Raw genomic sequence first — 19,700 nt, forward strand, 5'->3', positions numbered from 1 at the left:
AAAAACGGAAAGGATTTGTCCCCCATTTCAAGTCAGCAGTAACCGAACACATCATCGAAGAAAAACATAACATCACAGCTAGCGACGCGGTCATCTTAAGACACATCACTAACCCATCGAAGCTGGCTGTCGCTGAAAGTTTGGAAATCTTCAAGGCAGGCAACAAACGTTTACTCAACAAGGATTCAGGTAACGGCTCAACGTGGCTGTTTAAGCTGTTACCTATACAGGCACAAAAGAAGAACGAGGAGGTAGTACCTACAGTAACTACAAATATGGATACACCAGCGATGAACCTTCAGTCGAGAACAGAACACTGATGAAGTCTGCAAGTAGTAGACGAAATACGTATCTGTCAAGATATTAAAATATATAGCGGAATTAAAAGGAACAACTCGTCTCTTTGTATTCACATCACTTAAGTGGTTATAACTCGAGACAGGGTTGCCAGATTATCAATGTTTTGGACTCGTTGGAAAGGTCCCTCAATTACCTAACTAACGATGTATAGCATGATGATGTTTGGTTCAGTTTACTGCCATTTATTCAACTTCTGAAAATATGCGAAAACACATTTTTATACATAACTTTTAAACTACTTATCGAAACTTCAAACAATTCAATAGCACCGTATGGGACCCTAAACCAAGTCGAATGCGACTGGTTTGGTCAAAATCGGTTCAGCCAGTGCTGAGAAAACTGCGTGACATTATTGGTCACATACACACACACATACACACACACATACACACACACATACACACACATACACACACACATACACACAGACATTTGTTCAGTTTTCAATTCTGAGTCGATATGTATACATCAAGGTGGGTTTTCGAGCTTAAAATAAAAAGTTCAATTTTGGAGCAGGATTATAGCCTTACCTCAGTGAGGAAGGCAAAATCATGACAATGATGGAAGTTTTCATCATAAATATCATTAAAATCATCATCGATATTTTTTCATAAAAATGAACGTGATGATAATGAGCGAGTTGTGGCGCTATAACCACGGCAAATAGTGTCCTGGGCATTCGTGGAAATACAATGTCCCATCCTAGAGGGTCCCGGAGCACCAAAACTTCTTAGCATGGTGCTCCCAACGAATAATAACCTAAAACCAAAACTCGGAGCGTATGGTGGTGTGTCCCCACGCTTCTTCCTCCCCTGTAGATTCAGAACTGTATTGTGGTTTGAACCCTGTGCTCAAACTCAATCCAATTCAACGAATCATCTCTGCGGTAAACTTTACGCAGTAGGCCTGGCCGGTTTAACGTTTTGTGATGTTTTAATGCATTCTAATGCAATGGTGCACTACAAATGTTAATAAATGACAAGAAGAGGCTAGGCGTCATCTAACCTAAGGCACTCTCCAGGATCCCTTCGAAAGATTTTGGCTGCGCTAGGGTTTGATTAGATTAGATTAGATTAGATAAAAATGAACGTGATGATAATTATAAAATATCACGAGATACTTAATTTATATGTTAACCTTTGACACTATTTTGTTTTTGCTTTTATCAAAATTGTTGTTAATTCACAAAAAACACTAAATAATTAAATAAATTACATAATTCTAATTCTACTTAGACCTTAAATTGTCCAAGTCCAATACACATTCTCATAAAGATAGACTAGACACGGTGTTCTTTCTTTTGTCACCCTTAGCTTCCCTCCATAAATGGTGCTCCCTTTCGTTGTTTCGCTAAACAGCAGTGTCACCCGATGATACTTAGCAAAACCACAAAACATAAACTTTGTGTGCGAAAAATAGTGGTGCATGAAAAGGCAAGTGAGCCGCGCATAAAAGCATCGTTGATTTGCGCGCGCGTGGTTTTTCGCTTTCTGTTCCGTCGTCGTCGTCGTAGGTTTGCCCGCAACTCATCGACAGAACCGTGGAAACTGGGTCAAGCTGAGTCGTTCGTCGACGGTGCAGATTCCCCCTTCGTGCACTGGACAGGGATCCCTAGGTGGTTTATTTTTCGGTTCTTGGTTTGGTTCGTACAATAGGACTAGTTAAGGTGGGCAGTGGTTGTCAAAATTTTATTAAATATTTGTGTTGCAATTTTAAAATCTGCTACTGCAATTTTGAAGATCATTTTGAGCGCTCACGTTTTTGCCTTCCTCACGTTACTGAGGAAAGGCTATAAAATCACTCGAAAAATGAACTTCTCAATTAGACCTCCTAGACCCACCTTCATGTATACCTATCGACTCAGAATCAAATTCTGAGCAAATGTCTGTGTGTGTGGTGGGATGTTGATCAAAAAATTGTCACTCGATTATCTCGACATTGGCTGAACCGATTTTGTTCGTTTTGGCGTCATTCGATCCGTCTTGGGGTCCCATAAGTCGCTATTAAAAATGATAAAGTTAAGTTAAGTACTTCAAAGTTATGCTAAAAAAAACGAGTTTAACAAAAGTCCGGAAGATTGTAAAAAGGGTGGTTTTTGTAAGAAAACCCGTCATGCTATACATTTTTAGAAAGGTATTCAAAAGACCTTTCCAACGCGTCCAAGACATTGAAGATCTGACAAATCTATCAAAAGTTATAAGCACTTAAGTGTTATTTATACGCTTTTTGGAGGCCGGATCTCAGATATGTTGATGAAAACGTTGTCCGGAACTCTCATGCGACCTATTGTTGGATAGGTATTCAAAAGAGCTTTCCAATGCGTCTAAAACATTGAAGATCTGACAACCCTATCAAAAGTTACGAGCACTTAAGTGTTATTTACGCACTTTTTCGAGGCCGGATCTCAGATATTTTGATGAAAGTGCTGTCCGGATCTCTCATGCGACCAATCGTTGGATAGGTATTCAAAAGACCTTTCCAACGCGTCCAAAATATTGAAGATCTGACAACCCTATCAAAAGTTATAAGCACTTAAGTGTTATTTACGCACTTTTTGCATTTTGGATAGCACCTTTTAAATGTGAGGAAGGCGCCAACCACCTAAAGGTGGATTAAGTAACGTTTTTACATAATAGTTGAAAAAGGCCTCTTCACAATCTCAAGAACCACTGTCACTGATGCATTGTTTTACATTCAGTGCAAACACCTACACCTCGTTGCATCCATAGCCAGTAGTGCTGATTTGGCTCACCTCATTTTGACTAATATCCTCCGGGTCCCACCACCGCAAGCTCGTCCGATATGCTGCTGCTGCCATGCATAGACGGTAATGTTCCACGATCTACCCATCGTTATGGGGTGGCATAAGTAGGTACATATGTCACTAAGCTTCGGAGGATCGCCGGGGCCGCATTATGCCAGAATTGGTTTCACTTTTTTGTCGCGATTTCTTGCAGACCAAGGAAGGGCCACCACAGACATTCCCGGGAATCCGGCTGAGTCAGCAAAGCCGTTGAAACAAAAGCCCATTCCGGGGAACTCAATCCGCAGTCTGAGGAGAGTCTCTTTGTTTTAGTTATTATTCAATGTCAGATTCTCCCGGCTGAAGCCCCGGCCGTTTGTGTGTGGCAAAAGGCAGGCGATTTGAAATGATGATGAATACTGAGCTGAGCCTTTCAATGGAGTTTTATGTATAAATCTACGGTTGATTCCGAATCTACAAGCGGAGACCCATAGCAGCGTATTCAAATGATTGGAGTTCTATTCATGCACACACACCGTAATGACCACGCCGATACGGGGCTGATGGCCACCACACCGCGTCGCTCTGTGTAGCTAGAGGACCCCAAGCGCCAACCGTCGACGGAGCGTCAGAACGAAATTTATGAGTTCCATTGACACAGATAACCTGCTCCCTTCTTGCGCCGTACCTATGCTGCTTTCGGCAATGTAAGCTTGGTGGCTGTTGAGGGGAAATTCTCAAGAAAATTAGCTGAATTTTAAACCAGCAACTTAAAATACTCATAATTAGGGTTAGTGAAATTTCACGATTTCGCGGACAGCGTGATATTCGTGAAATTTTAAGAATTCCGCGAAATCCCGTGAAATAATTTTCTCAAAGAAATTCTTTAAAATAATAACAAAATCAATTTTTCATTAATAAAATACTTTTAAAGTAAATTTTATTAGTTTTCAACTGAAAAATGTGATATGGACCATTTGAAAAATTGTTAAAAAAAACCTACATTAACATGAAATTGGTAAAACATTTACTAAGAAATGAATGTTGCGAAAACTCAAATGATGTGAACAAAAATTAGTCAAAGAAAAACAAATATTCTCGCAATTTTTTTATAAACTCTGTGTTTTGAAACGAAACTTGTTAAACTTGATTGAATAAGTACATTGTGATATTTTTTAAAGATTGCACAGATTTTTTTTAAAATATTATTGTTTTTTTAGAAATCAATTAAAAGCAAACATTCTTTTAAAAGTAACATACAGTGAAAAAAGTCGTCTTTCCCTTTTCCTCCAGTCAAGGATTTAACGGAGGAGCAAAAAAATACATTGAAAAATTGAAATTCATGGAAGTAAAGAAAATATTTAGAAAATAGAGTGCTATTTACTTGAAACTTTTAAAAATATTTTATCAATTTTATTTAGGAAACAAACTTAATTCAGCAATATTTTCGTTAGCCGAATTTATTTTTTTTTAATTGAATCATTATTTAATTTGAGATTTGAAACATATTATTTCAAAAGAAATGAAAAGATTCATGCTAGGTTTATTAAACATTTAATTAATATTTATTACTTAGTTTTTTTTCGATTTATTTTTTTATCTTTAAAGTAAGCTTTTAAGAAAATTTCACCTGTTTAATTTTCACGATATTTAATTATTTGGGTGGATGGCTCCCGTGGAAATTAAAAAAAATGTTTGTTTTCTGTTCGGATTTGAATTAAATTTTGAAGATTTCGTTACAGATTAAATTATTTTTGCCTATTGATTTTAAATTAAGTTTTTGAAAAGTGAGATGAAAACTCTAAAAATATTTTCTACTGGGAAAAATGTCGCAAAAAAAGTTATTTTGATTGTTGGATTGTTTTATTGAATTTGGCTTTGATATGAAATTCAATAAAATGTAAATGATAAAAGAGTAGCAGTCAGCGAAAACTGTTTAGCTATATTAGTGGAACATTAAAAAAACCAGCACAATTAATGACAATACGCATGCCCTACATTTTAGTTTCAACATGGATCCCTCCAACAGAGCCCATCCATAAACCAAGTGGATTTTTTAAAATTATTAAAAGTTTTTCTAGTGTCACGTTGAACGTTAAACGTTGAAAGTTAAGATTTTTTAAGTTTATTGAAAACAATTTATAACAAAGCAAAAAAAGTGGTTTCTGTAGGTTTAGCATAAGCTTTTAATAGTTATTTTAATATTTTTCATGTTCCGCGAAATTTCCGTGAAATTTTTGAGCGTGAAAAATCACTAAGCCTACTCATAATAGAACAAGAAACAAGAAACAAGAAACAAGAAACAAGAAACAAGAAACAAGAAACAAGAAACAAGAAACAAGAAACAAGAAACAAGAAACAAGAAACAAGAAACAAGAAACAAGAAACAAGAAACAAGAAACAAGAAACAAGAAACAAGAAACAAGAAACAAGAAACAAGAAACAAGAAACAAGAAACAAGAAACAAGAAACAAGAAACAAGAAACAAGAAACAAGAAACAAGAAACAAGAAACAAGAAACAAGAAACAAGAAACAAGAAACAAGAAACAAGAAACAAGAAACAAGAAACAAGAAACAAGAAACAAGAAACAAGAAACAAGAAACAAGAAACAAGAAACAAGAAACAAGAAACAAGAAACAAGAAACAAGAAACAAGAAACAAGAAACAAGAAACAAGAAACAAGAAACAAGAAACAAGAAACAAGAAACAAGAAACAAGAAACAAGAAACAAGAAACAAGAAACAAGAAACAAGAAACAAGAAACAAGAAACAAGAAACAAGAAACAAGAAACAAGAAACAAGAAACAAGAAACAAGAAACAAGAAACAAGAAACAAGAAACAAGAAACAAGAAACAAGAAACAAGAAACAAGAAACAAGAAACAAGAAACAAGAAACAAGAAACAAGAAACAAGAAACAAGAAACAAGAAACAAGAAACAAGAAACAAGAAACAAGAAACAAGAAACAAGAAACAAGAATAGAAATCGATTGAATTAAATATTTTCAACTTTCTATTCCATTATACAGTTGTTTTGATCAACGGGCGAGTAATAAAGCATCATTTCACTCATTGTGAAATTCTACCTTTATCAATCTCTTAATTTTGGTAACAACCCGCTCTGTCTTTGGCAACGATAGATCAATTTTTTTTTAGAAACGTAAATGATTTAACTAAATTCCTCTAATTTTCAGATCAATTTTGAAATGGCGCTTTTTATCATGGGACCATCCATAAACCACGTGGACACTTTAGGGGGGGGGGGGGGTATGGCGATTGTCCACGATCCATACAAAAAAGATTTTTTTGTATGGACAATTGTCCACGAAGGGGGGGGGGTAACAGATTCCCAAAAAAGTGTCCACGTGGTTTATGGATGGTCCCCATCTTTCTATTCACATTATTTTCCTCAAGGTTGTTAACGATATCGTTATCATGTTTTTTAACAATGACGATATTTTTATCGTTGTTGTCGAAAGTTGTCGTTATTTTAACGACAAAACGGTAATCGTCATCGTCGATATCGTCGTACGATAAAATTAACAGCTATAATTTTATCGTTTAACATCGTTACCTATACTTTAACACTTGTAGCACCAACGGGGTCAAAACTTACGCGAAGCACCAAGGGGGTCAAAAAAGTTGGAAATGCAACTTCATCCGGCTGTATCCGGAAGAATTTCAAGAATCACCTCCAACAAGGTAGATCCAAAACAGATGCGTCTACCTTAAGTTATAATAAAAAAAGCATTTCCAACTTTTTTTCAGACGGTTGTAAAATGCATTTCCAACTTTTTTGACCCCGTTGGGACTTCAAGTGTTAATGCACGTTTGATTTAAATTTCAGCACTTTTGTTTGTTGTTTGACCAAATCTTTATCATCGCTTGTTATTATCTCTCACCACGCACTGATAACAGCTGAATGGCATTAAGCTTGCGACGCTAGTCATTATATTTCTAATCAACGTTCAGTCAACATGTGGCAGCTCTCGGTCGTAGTACTGCTGGCCGTTGCCACCGGCAGCGGCTTCGGGGCGAACATCTTGTACATCGCTGGCGTCCCTTCACCTAGTCACTTTATTTGGTGAAATTTGTACTCTTTCTGAAGTAATTGTGTGATTTAAATCCTTTCGAATTTGGCAGGTGTAGGGTCTGATCCGCTGAGTGTCATGCCCCTTGACAGATAAGCTGAGAGAAAACAGCGTGTGGGGAAAAACCGAAGAGAAAGAGTTAGTTGAGTGGTAGCTGTGAACGAGGACGGTGCTGGCGGCGATGGTGATCGAGTGTGCGGCATTCCGGACATGTGGTCAGAGGGCGGTCGGGAGGATGATCGGCAGCCTGCGAGCTGCGTCCGGAATGGCGAGGACCCCACAAAGTTGGCGACGAGGATTAACTACAGGTATTTAAGGAACAAGTGCTAAGTCGGGCCATGGTTTTGAAGCCGCCTATGGTGGCGTTATTTTCAAGTGATCTACAAAAAAAAAAACAGGAAGGGAGGAGGAGGAGTAACGGTCTCTCTCTCTCTCTCCTTTAGTTGACAGATTGGCTTGACGTAGGATTCGATGATTCAACGTAGGACTACAATAAGCTTGACGTAAAACTTTGTTAGTTTTGACTTAGAGGATCAAAATAATTATGACTGATACTTCGAATGATCTTGTAGGCCTACAATAATTTTGACGTAGAACTACAATTACATTGACGTAGGACTAATACAACTCTGACAATGAACTTAAGTTTTATCAACAGAGAAAATATTTTTTGACGTAGAACTTCGTTTGCTTCATTGTAGGATTATTATGTTGACGTAGATATGCGAGTAGTTTAACGCAGGATGACAATGATTTCGACTTAGATTTTTAATTGTTTTACGGAAGACTACTTTGATTTTTACATAGAGTTTTAATTGTTTTACGTAGGACGAAAATAGGTTATCCTGAAATTTGGGTTGCGGTACTAGTTAAAGCAACAAAAAGACGAGCTTACACGCGGAGCGTGGAGGGATGGTTTACTTTATTCCGGGTTTAGACAGTCGTTGGTAAGTCAGGCACCAAGATAATGTCCCTGTAACATTGGTTGCAGGTGGTGAACAGAAAGCTGTTCACGGGTGGAATGTTTCCGGGTAAATGTCCCTGTAGTTGAACAGGTGGTGAACATGTAGTTGTTCACGGGTAAATGTCCCTGTGGTTGAACAGGTGGTGAACATGTAGTTGTTCACGGGTAAATGTCCCTGTAGTTGAACAGGTGGTGAACATGTAGTTGTTCACGGGTAAATGTCCCTGTAGTTGAACAGGTGGTGAACATGTAGTTGTTCACGGGTAAATGTCCCTGTAGTTGAACAGGTGGTTAACATGTAGTTGTTCACGGGTAAAGTGTTCAGTTGTCTAGCTGTTCACGAATCGTAATGAGTTGTCCCTATAATTATTATAGGTGGTGAACCAAAGGTTGTTCACGGGTAAAGTGTTCAGTTGTATAGCTGTTCACAAATTGGATCTAGTTGTCCCTATAATTATTATAGGAGGTGAACCAAAGGTTGTTCACGGGTAAAGTGTTCAGTTGTATAGCTGTTCACGAATCGTAATGAGTTGTCCCTATAATTATTATAGGTGGGGAACCAAAGGTTGTTCACGGGTAAAGTGTTCAGTTGTATAGCTGTTCACAAATTGGATCTAGTTGTCCCTATAATTATTATAGGAGGTGAACCAAAGGTTGTTCACGGGTAAAGTGTTCAGTTGTATAGCTGTTCACAAATTGGATCTAGTTGTCCCTATAATTATTATAGGTGGTGAACAAAAGGTTGTTCACGGGTAAAGTGTTCAGTTGTCTAGCTGTTCACGAATCGTAATGAGTTGTCCCTATAATTATTATAGGTGGTGAACCAAAGGTTGTTCACGGGTAAAGTGCAGTTGTCTAGCTGTTCACGAATTGGTTGTAGTTGTCCCTATAATTATTATAGGAGGTGAACAAATGGTTGTTCACGGGTAAAGTGTTCAGTTGTCTAGCTGTTCACGAATCGTAATGAGTTGTCCCTATAATTATTATAGGTGGTGAACCAAAGGTTGTTCACGGGTAAAGTGCAGTTGTCTAGCTGTTCACGAATTGGTTGTAGTTGTCCCTATAATTATTATAGGTGGTGAACAAAAGGTTGTTCACGGGAAAAGTGTTCAGTTGTCTAGCTGTTAACGAATTGTTATGTAGTTGTCCCTGTAACTGTTGTTATGGGTGGTGAACAAATGGATTGTTCACGGGTAAGATGTTCAGTTGTCATGCTGTTCAAGAATTAAATTAGAATTGCTCCGAAATCATCGTTATAGGTGATGAATACATGGGATGTTCAAGGGTGGAGTATGCAATTGATTGCAAACCGTAATGACTCTTTAAATAGTTTTATGGTGTGTCAGAGGGTTTCTAGAGGAATCGTAACAGCTATTGTAGGTGGTAAATCAGTTTACTCTCCAAGTAGTAAGTTAAAAGAAGGTGTGAATTGTCACAAGAGATGAGCAGAAGTGTTTATTCACGAGTAGTTCTTGGGTTAAAAGTTCGTTTAATCTGTAATTTCTAATGCTTCAACGAATGACATTTGTTACGTTCAATAATTGGTTATGTATATTTTGTTCTAAGATGAAATGTTAATTCAAGAGAGGATCACTGCCAATGTTCCGGAGGTTCGAAAAAGGGAAGGTCATGTAATTAATGTTTCTTGAATGCCTGGTGTTAATTTGACTAGTGATGTTCACTAGCCAGGGTGAGGGTATTAACTGTAAAACTGACGCTGAGGTGGATTGTGGATTTTTCTGGAAGGTCTTGTAAAAAGAAGTTTGTGGATATTATTCGGCGTTAAATTGTAATCCGGTAAAGGTTGTGTATATCATCGAATCAATGGTTAGGATTTTTGACTGGAAACAAAGTACAGCTGTGTTATATCTAATGATAACAGTTTTAGTCTAACTGAAGATAATGGTTTACATTTTATACGCTAACATATTAAAGATAGAGATTAAACGCAACGGGGGAATAATTCGTTGTTTTCATTATGGTGTAGCGTAAGTGAGCATCAACTGCCAAGTAAATTGACAAATCAGAAACTGCGCTAGTGACGAGCTCATTTGCATTTCTTTTGTGATATTAACAGATGTTCGATGGAAGTGAAAGGCAGATAGTTTTATCGTTATGTTTATGTTGTTGTTTCGAAGACATGTCTGGACTTAGATAACTTTAATGAATATTTTGAGTAAGAATTAAGTTATAAGAGGATTTTCTAGTAAGGAGGTTATTCGGAAGTGTTCATGTTCATTGTATGGAATGTTATTCGAAGTTGTTAGATATAAAGATTTTTAGATGACATGGTTGAACATTACTTGTAACACTGTTGCACAGGATTTTGTTTAAAAAAATGTCTTACTAAAGTTTTCTGAAGTTTTCACTGCTCAGAAGAATAGATAGATGTTGGTAAATGGTTGAAGATTTATCGAGAGGTTTCTAAATTATTGACGATGGCACGACACTAGAATAAATGCTATTTACTGGATAATATAGTAGGCTTGGGTGGTAAAAGTGCTGATTAGTTACATAACTGAAGTTTATCAATCACTACTTTATAAAAGGGCATCAAGAAAGTCTGAAACTGTAGTTCTCATTTTAAATAACTGTTTCTGATTCGGGCATATATCATATAATTTTGCTTAGATGCATGGTTTAGATTAAATTGATTGATAGTGAGTTTTCTGTCCGATTAAATATTAAATAAATAAATTTTTAGATGTTTCTAAGCATTATAACAATCATAGGAAATTTAGAATTGATTTAATTCTGTATAACAATATCGATGTTTATGAATTGCAAAACTATATGTTTTGTTGAACTAGATTTGTTTGATAGTTTAAAGTAGTGAACTATGATTGTGAATAATAAGTATGTTTTATTATAAAATCTTAGGAAATTTTCACTTTACTTAGACGAAGTGGCACTCATTTGTCTAACAGTATGCATGCCTGTGACAGGAATTGAGCAATTATAACTGAGGAAATATATTGTGGTTAATATGAGGTGATATTGAATAACTCAATGAAGTTTCAACATAAGACATTTGACATTTGCATTTGATACTGATTCATTGGAATATTGTTTCAACTTTATTTTGTTCGAGGGTTGGATAGGATCTGAATTAGAATTTATTTGTAAACGAATCATTCTTGTGTTGAAGAAGAAATCGAAACCAAGCCCATCGATACAATATTTTACCTTTAAAGCAGGATATAACTGAGATTAAGATCATGGGATGTTTTTCCGTTACGTTGTGTTGGTGTGTTTTGTTATATATTTTCAGACGTTGTGTAAGACGAATATAGTGAATTGCGCAAGGGCCATAACGGATATATTTTTAAATTTGTTGATTCAGGATATTGTGCTGAGGTAGACGTTCTACATGGAGAATATATTCCAGTGATATATTTAGTCAAACAAATATAGTTCTCGAGTACATCTTGATGTGATTACCGACATCATCAATATTAAAACAAATAGAGATTCTGTATCCTAGATAAACAAATGTTAAATCAGTAATTTTTAATGTAACATGGCTAAGTTCACAAAAGGTTGAACATAGTAAAAGCGTTTATGTATATGGAAATTGATTATGCATCAACAGATGAAGAAGAAGAATTTATTCAACTTTTGTTATGTAAGATGTATACATTAGAGTAGCATAATTGATAGGTCACCTTCACGATCTGCATCACATTATTACCATGAATGGGTAAAACAGGTCTCAAGACGATAATATGTATAACAGTAAGCAGTAAGTTAGAGTAGAGTTTCACATATGACAGATACTATTTTATTTTAAAGAAGTTAGAGATTTCTATTGACATTGTTAGGTTTTGCACTAGGTCAACATAATTCAAATAAAACCAAGGGGGGATTGTAGGGTCTGATCCGCTGAGTGTCATGCCCCTTGACAGATAAGCTGAGAGAAAACAGCGTGTGGGGAAAAACCGAAGAGAAAGAGTTAGTTGAGTGGTAGCTGTGAACGAGGACGGTGCTGGCGGCGATGGTGATCGAGTGTGCGGCATTCCGGACATGTGGTCAGAGGGCGGTCGGGAGGATGATCGGCAGCCTGCGAGCTGCGTCCGGAATGGCGAGGACCCCACAGCAGGCATCGTGCTCTGATGTACGGACTGGCGGCCAAAGGTCACAACGTGACGGCACTCAGCGTGGACGTCGAGGACAATCCGCCACCGGATGTGCACTTCATCAAGATTGAGGGCGTTTATGAGGCGTTATTTGAAGAGGACTCCGAAGGACTGGATTTCTTCGCGATGGGGGAGCTCGGTCCGTTTGCGATGGTGTCAATGTTCAACGAGTACATGGTGAGCGGTTGTGAAGTGGCGTTGAGATCCGAGGGAGTGCGAACGCTGGTGAGGTATCCGGATGATTTCAAGTTTGACGTTATTATCAACGATTTCCTGCTGGGACCATGTTTGTCCGCACTGGCACAGCACAAATTTGGACGGCCTCCGTATATTGGTGCTACGGCGTTTCACGGGTTGTCCTCGACGGCTCCGTTGTCCGGTGCGTATTCCTACTCGGGATTGATCCCCCATAATGAGTTTGATGCACCGGAAGGTATGAGCTATATGAACTTCCTCTACAATCACTGGGAAGAGGTAAGCAAATCGTACCAAGTGTACGACAAAATAGATGAAATGGTACGCCGAATCAATCCTGATATCCCGCACGTTGGACAAATAGAGAAAGATGCCCGGATAATCCTCTTAAACTCTCATCCGGTCGTTCAGTACTCAGAGCCGGCAATGCCGAACGTGATTTCCGTTGGAGGTATGCAGATTACCGAACCAAAGCAGCTCCCAGACGACTTGAAATCTATCGTTGAAAACGCTGAACAAGGCGTCATCCTCTTCTCACTACACAGAAAAAAATATTCATGTGAATTTACATTATTTATCATGTACCAAAAGATATCATGATAAATGATGTATATTTACATTAGGTTCATCGGAAATTTACATTAGATTCATTGGAAATTTACATTAGTTTTGAAAATTTACATTAGTTTTGGAATTTACATTACTTTTGGAATTTACATTAATTCAAATCAACAAATTCTAATTAGCCAATGGGAATGAGAAGCTCGACTTGGATTGCAGTAGGGAAAGGGTGTGGCCTATGTTCTATTTTAAAATGATTGAAGCGGGCAGCAAAAGGAAATTATGATTTTAAAAAGTTGTTTCACAGGTAGGGGACGCTTTCTCGTCGAAGGCCAAGTGGAATAACGCTGGACTGGAATCGAACGGACGACGGGTATAGGATGTTCGGTGTTACTGCTGCTACCCGCTGCCGACTGAGCCATCTTCGCATTTTATAAACGAGCGGCAAAAGCATCAACTTGTTCAGGTCGAGGCTCAGGCAGTGGGCCAGCGAAGTATGAGAGCGATAGAAAGAGAACCAAATATAACTATTTTTAGTTCGGGTGTTTTGAAGTTAACGTTTGGCAGAAATACATTGGATATATGATTTACATTGAATAGGAATTTACAGGAAGCCGAACACGGGTAGAAATTCATCAGATTTGAGTTTCCATGCTCAACGTTTCCATTATATTCATGATTTACATTAGATTTCGATTTACATTGGAGCAATTTCCATGACTTTTTACTCTTTACATCATATTTCAACATTACATTAAGTGAGTTTACATAAGAAACAGTAATTACATGCTGTGTAAATTTACATATTTTTTTCTGTGTAGGCACCAACGTACGGTCGGACCTGCTCGGCAACGATCGAGTCGTTGAAATCCTCAACGCGATGGAACAACTACCTCAATACAATTTCCTGTGGAAATTTGAATCAGACTCAATGCCTATGAAAATCCCAAAGAATGTTCACATCCGCAAATGGATACCCCAGAATGACCTGCTGGCCCACCCCAACTCAAAGCTGTTCATCACCCACAGTGGACTGTTGAGCACGCAAGAGGCCATTTGGCATGGCGTTCCCATCATCGGATTTCCGGCGTTTGCCGACCAGAATCGAAACATCAACTATTGCGTCCAGTTGGGGGTGGCCCGACGACTGTCCCTCAGGAAGATCAACAGCCAAGACTTGGTCACTGCCATTCGGCAAATAATGACTGACCAGAGGTAATATTCCGGATTCGGTTGTCACTCGGACCAAACTAACACCATCCACATTTTAGCTATCGCGACAAGATGACCCAACTGTCGAAACTGTTCCGGGATCAGAAAGAATCTCCGCTGGAGCGAGCCGTCTGGTGGGTTGAGTGGGTTCTGCGGAATTCCGCGGGAAGTACCGTGATGCAGTCCAATGCGGTCAATATTGGCTGGATTTCAAAGTACTCGCTGGATGTGATCGTACCGCTGGTGATGGCTGCAGTTGTGGTGTTGCAGGTTCTTGTGAAACTTGCTTCAGTGCTGCTTTGTAGGAGAATTGGTTCAAATAAAGTGAAGCGTGAATGACAAAAACAATACACAGAAAAAAATATTTCTGTAAATTTACATTATTTATCATGTACCAAAAGGTATCATGATAAATGATGTATATTTACATTAATTACATTGTAAATTTACATGACTTTCATTGTAAATGTTTCTTTTGAAAAATTTTGGAAATCGTGTAAATTTCCAATGAATCTAATGTAAATTTCCCCGTACCAAAAAAAATTTTTTTTTGCTCCATTGAATCCATAACCTGATTTTAAATCGTAGTGTGTGTGTGCTCTCTTGTACTATGTACAAAGATTTTGATATCACAAGTGAGCACACAACCATCGATAATCAGATTCAAGATTCAACGGAGCAATACATGCCAAAGTTCAACTTTAAATCGACTTGTTTAAAGTGATACTAACACGGCGGAACACACTTACAAGTGTTGACGTACTGCGCCAACAACTCATCAATTCCAGCGTGTGGTCCAGACGACAGAAAAACATGCTTCAGCAGCTTCATATAATCCGGCTGACAACCAATGGACGGCCGAGCCAGTATGGTCCTGGAGTTTCTTGAGCGGCCGAACTAGTCTTCGTACCGGAAGCACTCTCAAGGGGTGCTTGTTTTGGTCCGAGCAGTTGAGCACCGACAGATGGAGACATCACCGCTGGTGGCCAACTTGGACAAGGGGTCCTCTCGATGAAATAGCAGCGTTGATTCTTGAATACCAACATCGTTCTTCTGGCTGATTTGACTGCAGACTAGACGATCGGACCGGGTCCTTCAGTTGCTGCGACGTACCGGAAGCATTACTCCTCGAATTCGTCTTACACAGACCAGTGTCGTCGTCTCTTTGGAGAATCCGACTTCTCAGTCTCCATCGTCATCTCCGCTGATGTCCAGAAGTGCAATAGTGCCATAACCATTCTGAACTGAACCTGAAATTGTGCAAATAAAATTAGAAATTTGAATAGTGACATGAAAAACAAACTCACTGCTGATGGTATGAGTTCGCCAGCTGAGACAGCTCGCGCACGCAGCGCAGACTATGTTCCGTTGCTCGACGATTCCCTCTTGTAGGTGCGCGATGTTCTGCTTGCTGGCCACTGTACATACTTGCACGTTAGTATGTTCGTTGACGAGCATTGTTACTACTTCTGAAAGACCGGCTTGAAGTTGTCCCGTTCCTTTCAGATGCAGCCGAAAGTGTCAAACAATCCAATAGAAGATTGCGGGCTTTTCGGGCGGCTCACGCCCTGGTTAAAAATTGATCCACGAATCATCGATCGATCCGCGGGGAATCTTCTCCGCTTGGGCAATCTCGGTGCGATTATTTTGCGTCAACATGATCGTCAACTTTGACAGTCAGACCAACGGCTGGTCAATTTGGATCCGACGCAAGATGTTACCACCACTTCCAGCTTGGCTTTGTCCACCGGAACGCTGGCATCCTCCGGTAGCAGCTTGATGATGTTCTCCAATGCCTTCCCGTGCGCCAAGGAATGTTGCTCAGGAACTGGTTCTATCGTCACCTTCTCGTCCTGAATGCGGGCAATTATACTTTTCGCCGCCAGATGTGTGTCAATCTCAAGCAGGATCGCATTATCGTCAATGATCATCACGATTTCGACCATCTTATTCATCAGCATCTTCAGCATGGCATGCGGTCCCAAACAGGTGCAGATCAGATCGGCAATCGTCTAACGGAGAGAAAATAAAATGAATTAAATTAACCACATTCAATAATCCACCTAAAAATAACGAAAAAAGAACGAAGACTATTGACGTTCATGACTCACCTTGCCGGCAGCTATTATCCAGATGTTCTAACCGGAATGTTGCCAATTTTGACCTGTTTTATTAATGCGCCCGGTTAACCGTCCGCTTTTCCATTGTTAAAGTTGGTGCCCACCTAAAAAAACAAATAAACACAAAGTATCCTTTCATAGACAAAAATAAAATAAAAAAATACTTATCTAAATAAAATTTGTACTGATTCCTCCTACAGCTTCTTTCAGGTTCTCTATTCAGTTCAGGGTCGAGTTCCAAACTTGCTGCTGCGTTGGTGGCATAGGTGACGGGGTCTCACGGAAGATGACTCGTGAAATGAGCGAAAATCGTCCTGGCGTTGACTCCTGCGTCTCACTGACAGCACCTGTGTGTGGAGGAAAAGCATTTCAGAAACATGAAAGGCAGCCTTCAGTCCGGCTTTTTGGCCTCCAACAAGGAAATACGACAGCTTACCTTATCTTCGCCACCACCGCAGCTGCAGGTGCAGATCGCACTGAAAGTTTGGGACTCGTGCCGGAACTGGTCCGTGAGTCCGTCTGTTGCAGAAGCTTCACGACGATCATCACAACACAAAAATATCCAGCCTACCGTGTTTTGACGGGTCAGATTTGACAGTTTTTGTTGAAAACGTTGACGAGGGAATGCCCGGTGCTGCACATTCGAGCGAATCGAGTTTTTATCGTAGCATAAACAAAGGCGTTAATCACAAAAACATATTTTAAAACGACCGCTCTCAAACAACTTCACGTTCGATCTGTTTTGTTTTGATTTGCTGTCACTCGAAAAAAAAGTGTGGCACTTCAAATTTACATGTGTTTTGTGATTACATTATACAATGTTTACATCTATTTCAATTTTTACATGTTCAGATTCATTATATTTTGACAAAATCATTTCCAGTTACATGAAATTTACTATTTACATTCGATTAGATTTTACATGATTGCTAAATACATCAAATTCAGCGATTTACATTGGATTTCAAATTTACATTTAGTGAAATTACATGAAAAACACACTTTACATGACTTGGAAATTTACATATTTTTTTCTGTGTAGTTAAAACAATAGATTTTGCAATGATAAAAGCCAATAAAATCCAATAACTTATTTTACTGAGAATTTCACTAAAACAGAACCATTTTGGTGTTTTGCTCTGGGGACCATCCAGAATCTATGCGCAACGACGCTGTATGGGATGGAAGCGCAAATGTTGGCTGTAGAAAACGGACAATTCTTTGTCCATAAATGGCCACCGTCTGCTGGGCTACGAGGCATTAAAGTTGTCGTCGTCGTCGAAAATAGATATTCATGTTCGCTACCTCCATTTGGCAGATAACTTCATACATGTAAATATATTGTGCGAGTCTTGTGTTGGGGGGAAAATGCATCTACTCTATAGGCCATTTGGATGTCGTAAAGCTTGGGGCCACGTGGACGTGGACATAAAGGGGAGGTTGATAAAGTTTAGAGGAGCTTTTTTTTTGAATATATGATTAATCGATCCATTAGACGTTTTAGGAAATGCTAGCGTTGGCTTCAGGGTGGCTGTGAGCTTGAGGTTTGATCACTGGGAAGACGAATTATGCTACTTAGTTATGCAATAGCCATAGATCGACGAGAATAGTTGTTGAGACAAAGTTTAGTTAGAGAATTCATTTGAAAAATGTGTTTCAGATTTATTTATACCCTAAAATTCACAAACAAAATCCTGTTAAATTTTGTTAAACCTCGAAATATTCCTCAGTTGACTCACCATGCGCAACTTGGCCCAGATTGTCGGAAGTAACCTCTCTAACCCAGTCAACTCAGAAGCCCCTGAAACCTATAAAACAAAAGAGCACTCAACAGAAGAACCTTCATCGCAGCCCTATGAATTTTGAAGCACCCCCCTCGTTTCGCAAAAGAGCCCCCTCCCCCCTTTGCTATAGAGTTGATCGACACTTTGCGATAAACATCAATCAAAAAGTGAGATGTTTATGGCTGAACTCGCGCCTGCGCTAAAAACACAACAACATTAGCGCGCGCACGCGGGTTATGATTGAGGGCTTCGTTGTCTTGTTCTTTGGAGGAGTTTTTTTTTTTCTAAGGTGGCCACACACCACGCAAAACATATGTGGCGCGGCTACTTGCCTGTAAAACATAAGCGCTGAGGTGAAAACAAAAATTCGAGGAGGTTGTCAAAAATTAATTGCTGTTAATCGACTTCATTATCGAAATATCGGTTAAATTAATTGAGCGCGCCCCTATCGCGATCGACCTCGGGTCTATTGTGAGTGGAATTTGGAGGGAATTTCGGGTGCTGGAGAAGAAACATTTTGTTAAATCAAAACAATTTAAAAAAAAACACATTTATGTTTTGAATATTCTTCTGTGATCGTTAAAAAAGGTCACTTCACTGACTTTTTTCCGTTTCGTCGAGGTTATTTTGAGTAATATTTTTCCGTGAAGAACATTACTTATGTTAACATATTTAGGGGGAGAGGGGGTAATATGCATACCCTAAGCGAAAAATTTGATTTCTCAACCATTACATCATTAAGGTGGAAGAATTTTGTTCGATGTTCTAAAACAATTATTGTTCTTCGTCATCCATGTGAAAAAAGTCTTTAAAAACCTCAAAATTGATCGAAAATTTCAAATTTCTAAACACATTTTTGATTCATTTCAAACAACAGTGCGGGGCAGTATGCACCACAACATTGGGGCAAAATGCACTACAACAACGGGACCAAATGCACCGAGTTAAAGCAGTTTTCACTAGTCACCACTAGATGACACCGCTGTTTTTACAAAGGAGCTTCACAGCGGTGCATTTTGCCCCGACCACGCTTTTTGCAGAAAATTTAATTAAAAATGCATTTTTCGATGTTTTTGGACTTATATTTCTATAGAATAATGAAGATTATGGCAAACACTATATACTTCAACACTTACAATATCAATAAATGCTTTTTCAAAATCAAATCAAATTATTCGCTCTACAGCATTGCCTTGGCGTTCTCGATTACGAGATTCCTACTCGAAACTAGGTGCCCGAAGGCTTGATTGTTGAGGCAATTGAAAACCTCTTTTTACACCTAAGCTTCCATCCACCCCGGGATTCGAACTGACGACTTTTGGATTGTGAGTCCAACTGCCTATCAGCGACTCCACCGAGGCAGGACCCAGGGAGACGACTCCTACACCCGGACTGAGCTAACGACCTAACCTTTAGGTTAGACCGGGGCCAACATTTACTTCCCTGTCCGACGGAAGGCGTGATCAGACAAATCTCGTCTCAAAATTTGCCACCGGGACCTTCTGGGATCAAACCCAGGCCGACTGGGTGAGA

The 19,700-nt window shown here is 38.9% G+C and overlaps 2 protein-coding genes across 2 annotated transcripts; one reads left to right on the forward strand and one right to left on the reverse strand.

Annotated features, from left to right (window-relative positions):
• Positions 1–7,081: 7,081 nt before the first annotated feature.
• Positions 7,082–14,602, forward strand: LOC120423373 (UDP-glucosyltransferase 2-like). Its single transcript, XM_039587156.1, has 4 exons — positions 7,082–7,188; positions 12,259–13,028; positions 13,870–14,266; positions 14,323–14,602. The coding sequence occupies exons 1-4, from the start codon at positions 7,082–7,084 to the stop codon at positions 14,600–14,602; spliced, it is 1,554 nt and encodes a 517-aa protein (XP_039443090.1).
• A 345-nt stretch (positions 14,603–14,947) lies between these two features.
• Positions 14,948–16,720, reverse strand: LOC120423381 (T-complex protein 1 subunit gamma-like). The gene has a single exon (XM_039587165.2). It carries the CDS (start codon positions 16,231–16,233, stop codon positions 15,928–15,930), a length of 306 nt encoding a protein of 101 aa, XP_039443099.1. The 5' UTR covers positions 16,234–16,720; the 3' UTR covers positions 14,948–15,927.
• Positions 16,721–19,700: the final 2,980 nt, after the last annotated feature.

This window comes from Culex pipiens, chromosome 3 (assembly GCF_016801865.2).
Source record: "Culex pipiens pallens isolate TS chromosome 3, TS_CPP_V2, whole genome shotgun sequence".
In the NCBI taxonomy this organism is placed as follows: Eukaryota; Metazoa; Arthropoda; class Insecta; order Diptera; family Culicidae; genus Culex; species Culex pipiens.

Excerpts from the sequence above, each read along its gene's own strand:
- LOC120423373 (XM_039587156.1), top strand. The coding sequence starts at position 7,082 with ATGTGGCAGCTCTCGGTCGTAGTACTGCTGGCCGTTGCCACCGGCAGC. Across the intron at positions 7,189-12,258 it reads TCACCTAGTCACTTTATTTG|GCATCGTGCTCTGATGTACG; the intron begins GTGAAATTTGTA and ends ACCCCACAGCAG. Across the intron at positions 13,029-13,869 it reads AGGCGTCATCCTCTTCTCAC|TAGGCACCAACGTACGGTCG; the intron begins TACACAGAAAAA and ends TTTTTTTCTGTG.
- LOC120423381 (XM_039587165.2), bottom strand. The coding sequence starts at position 16,233 with ATGCTGAAGATGCTGATGAATAAGATGGTCGAAATCGTGATGATCATT.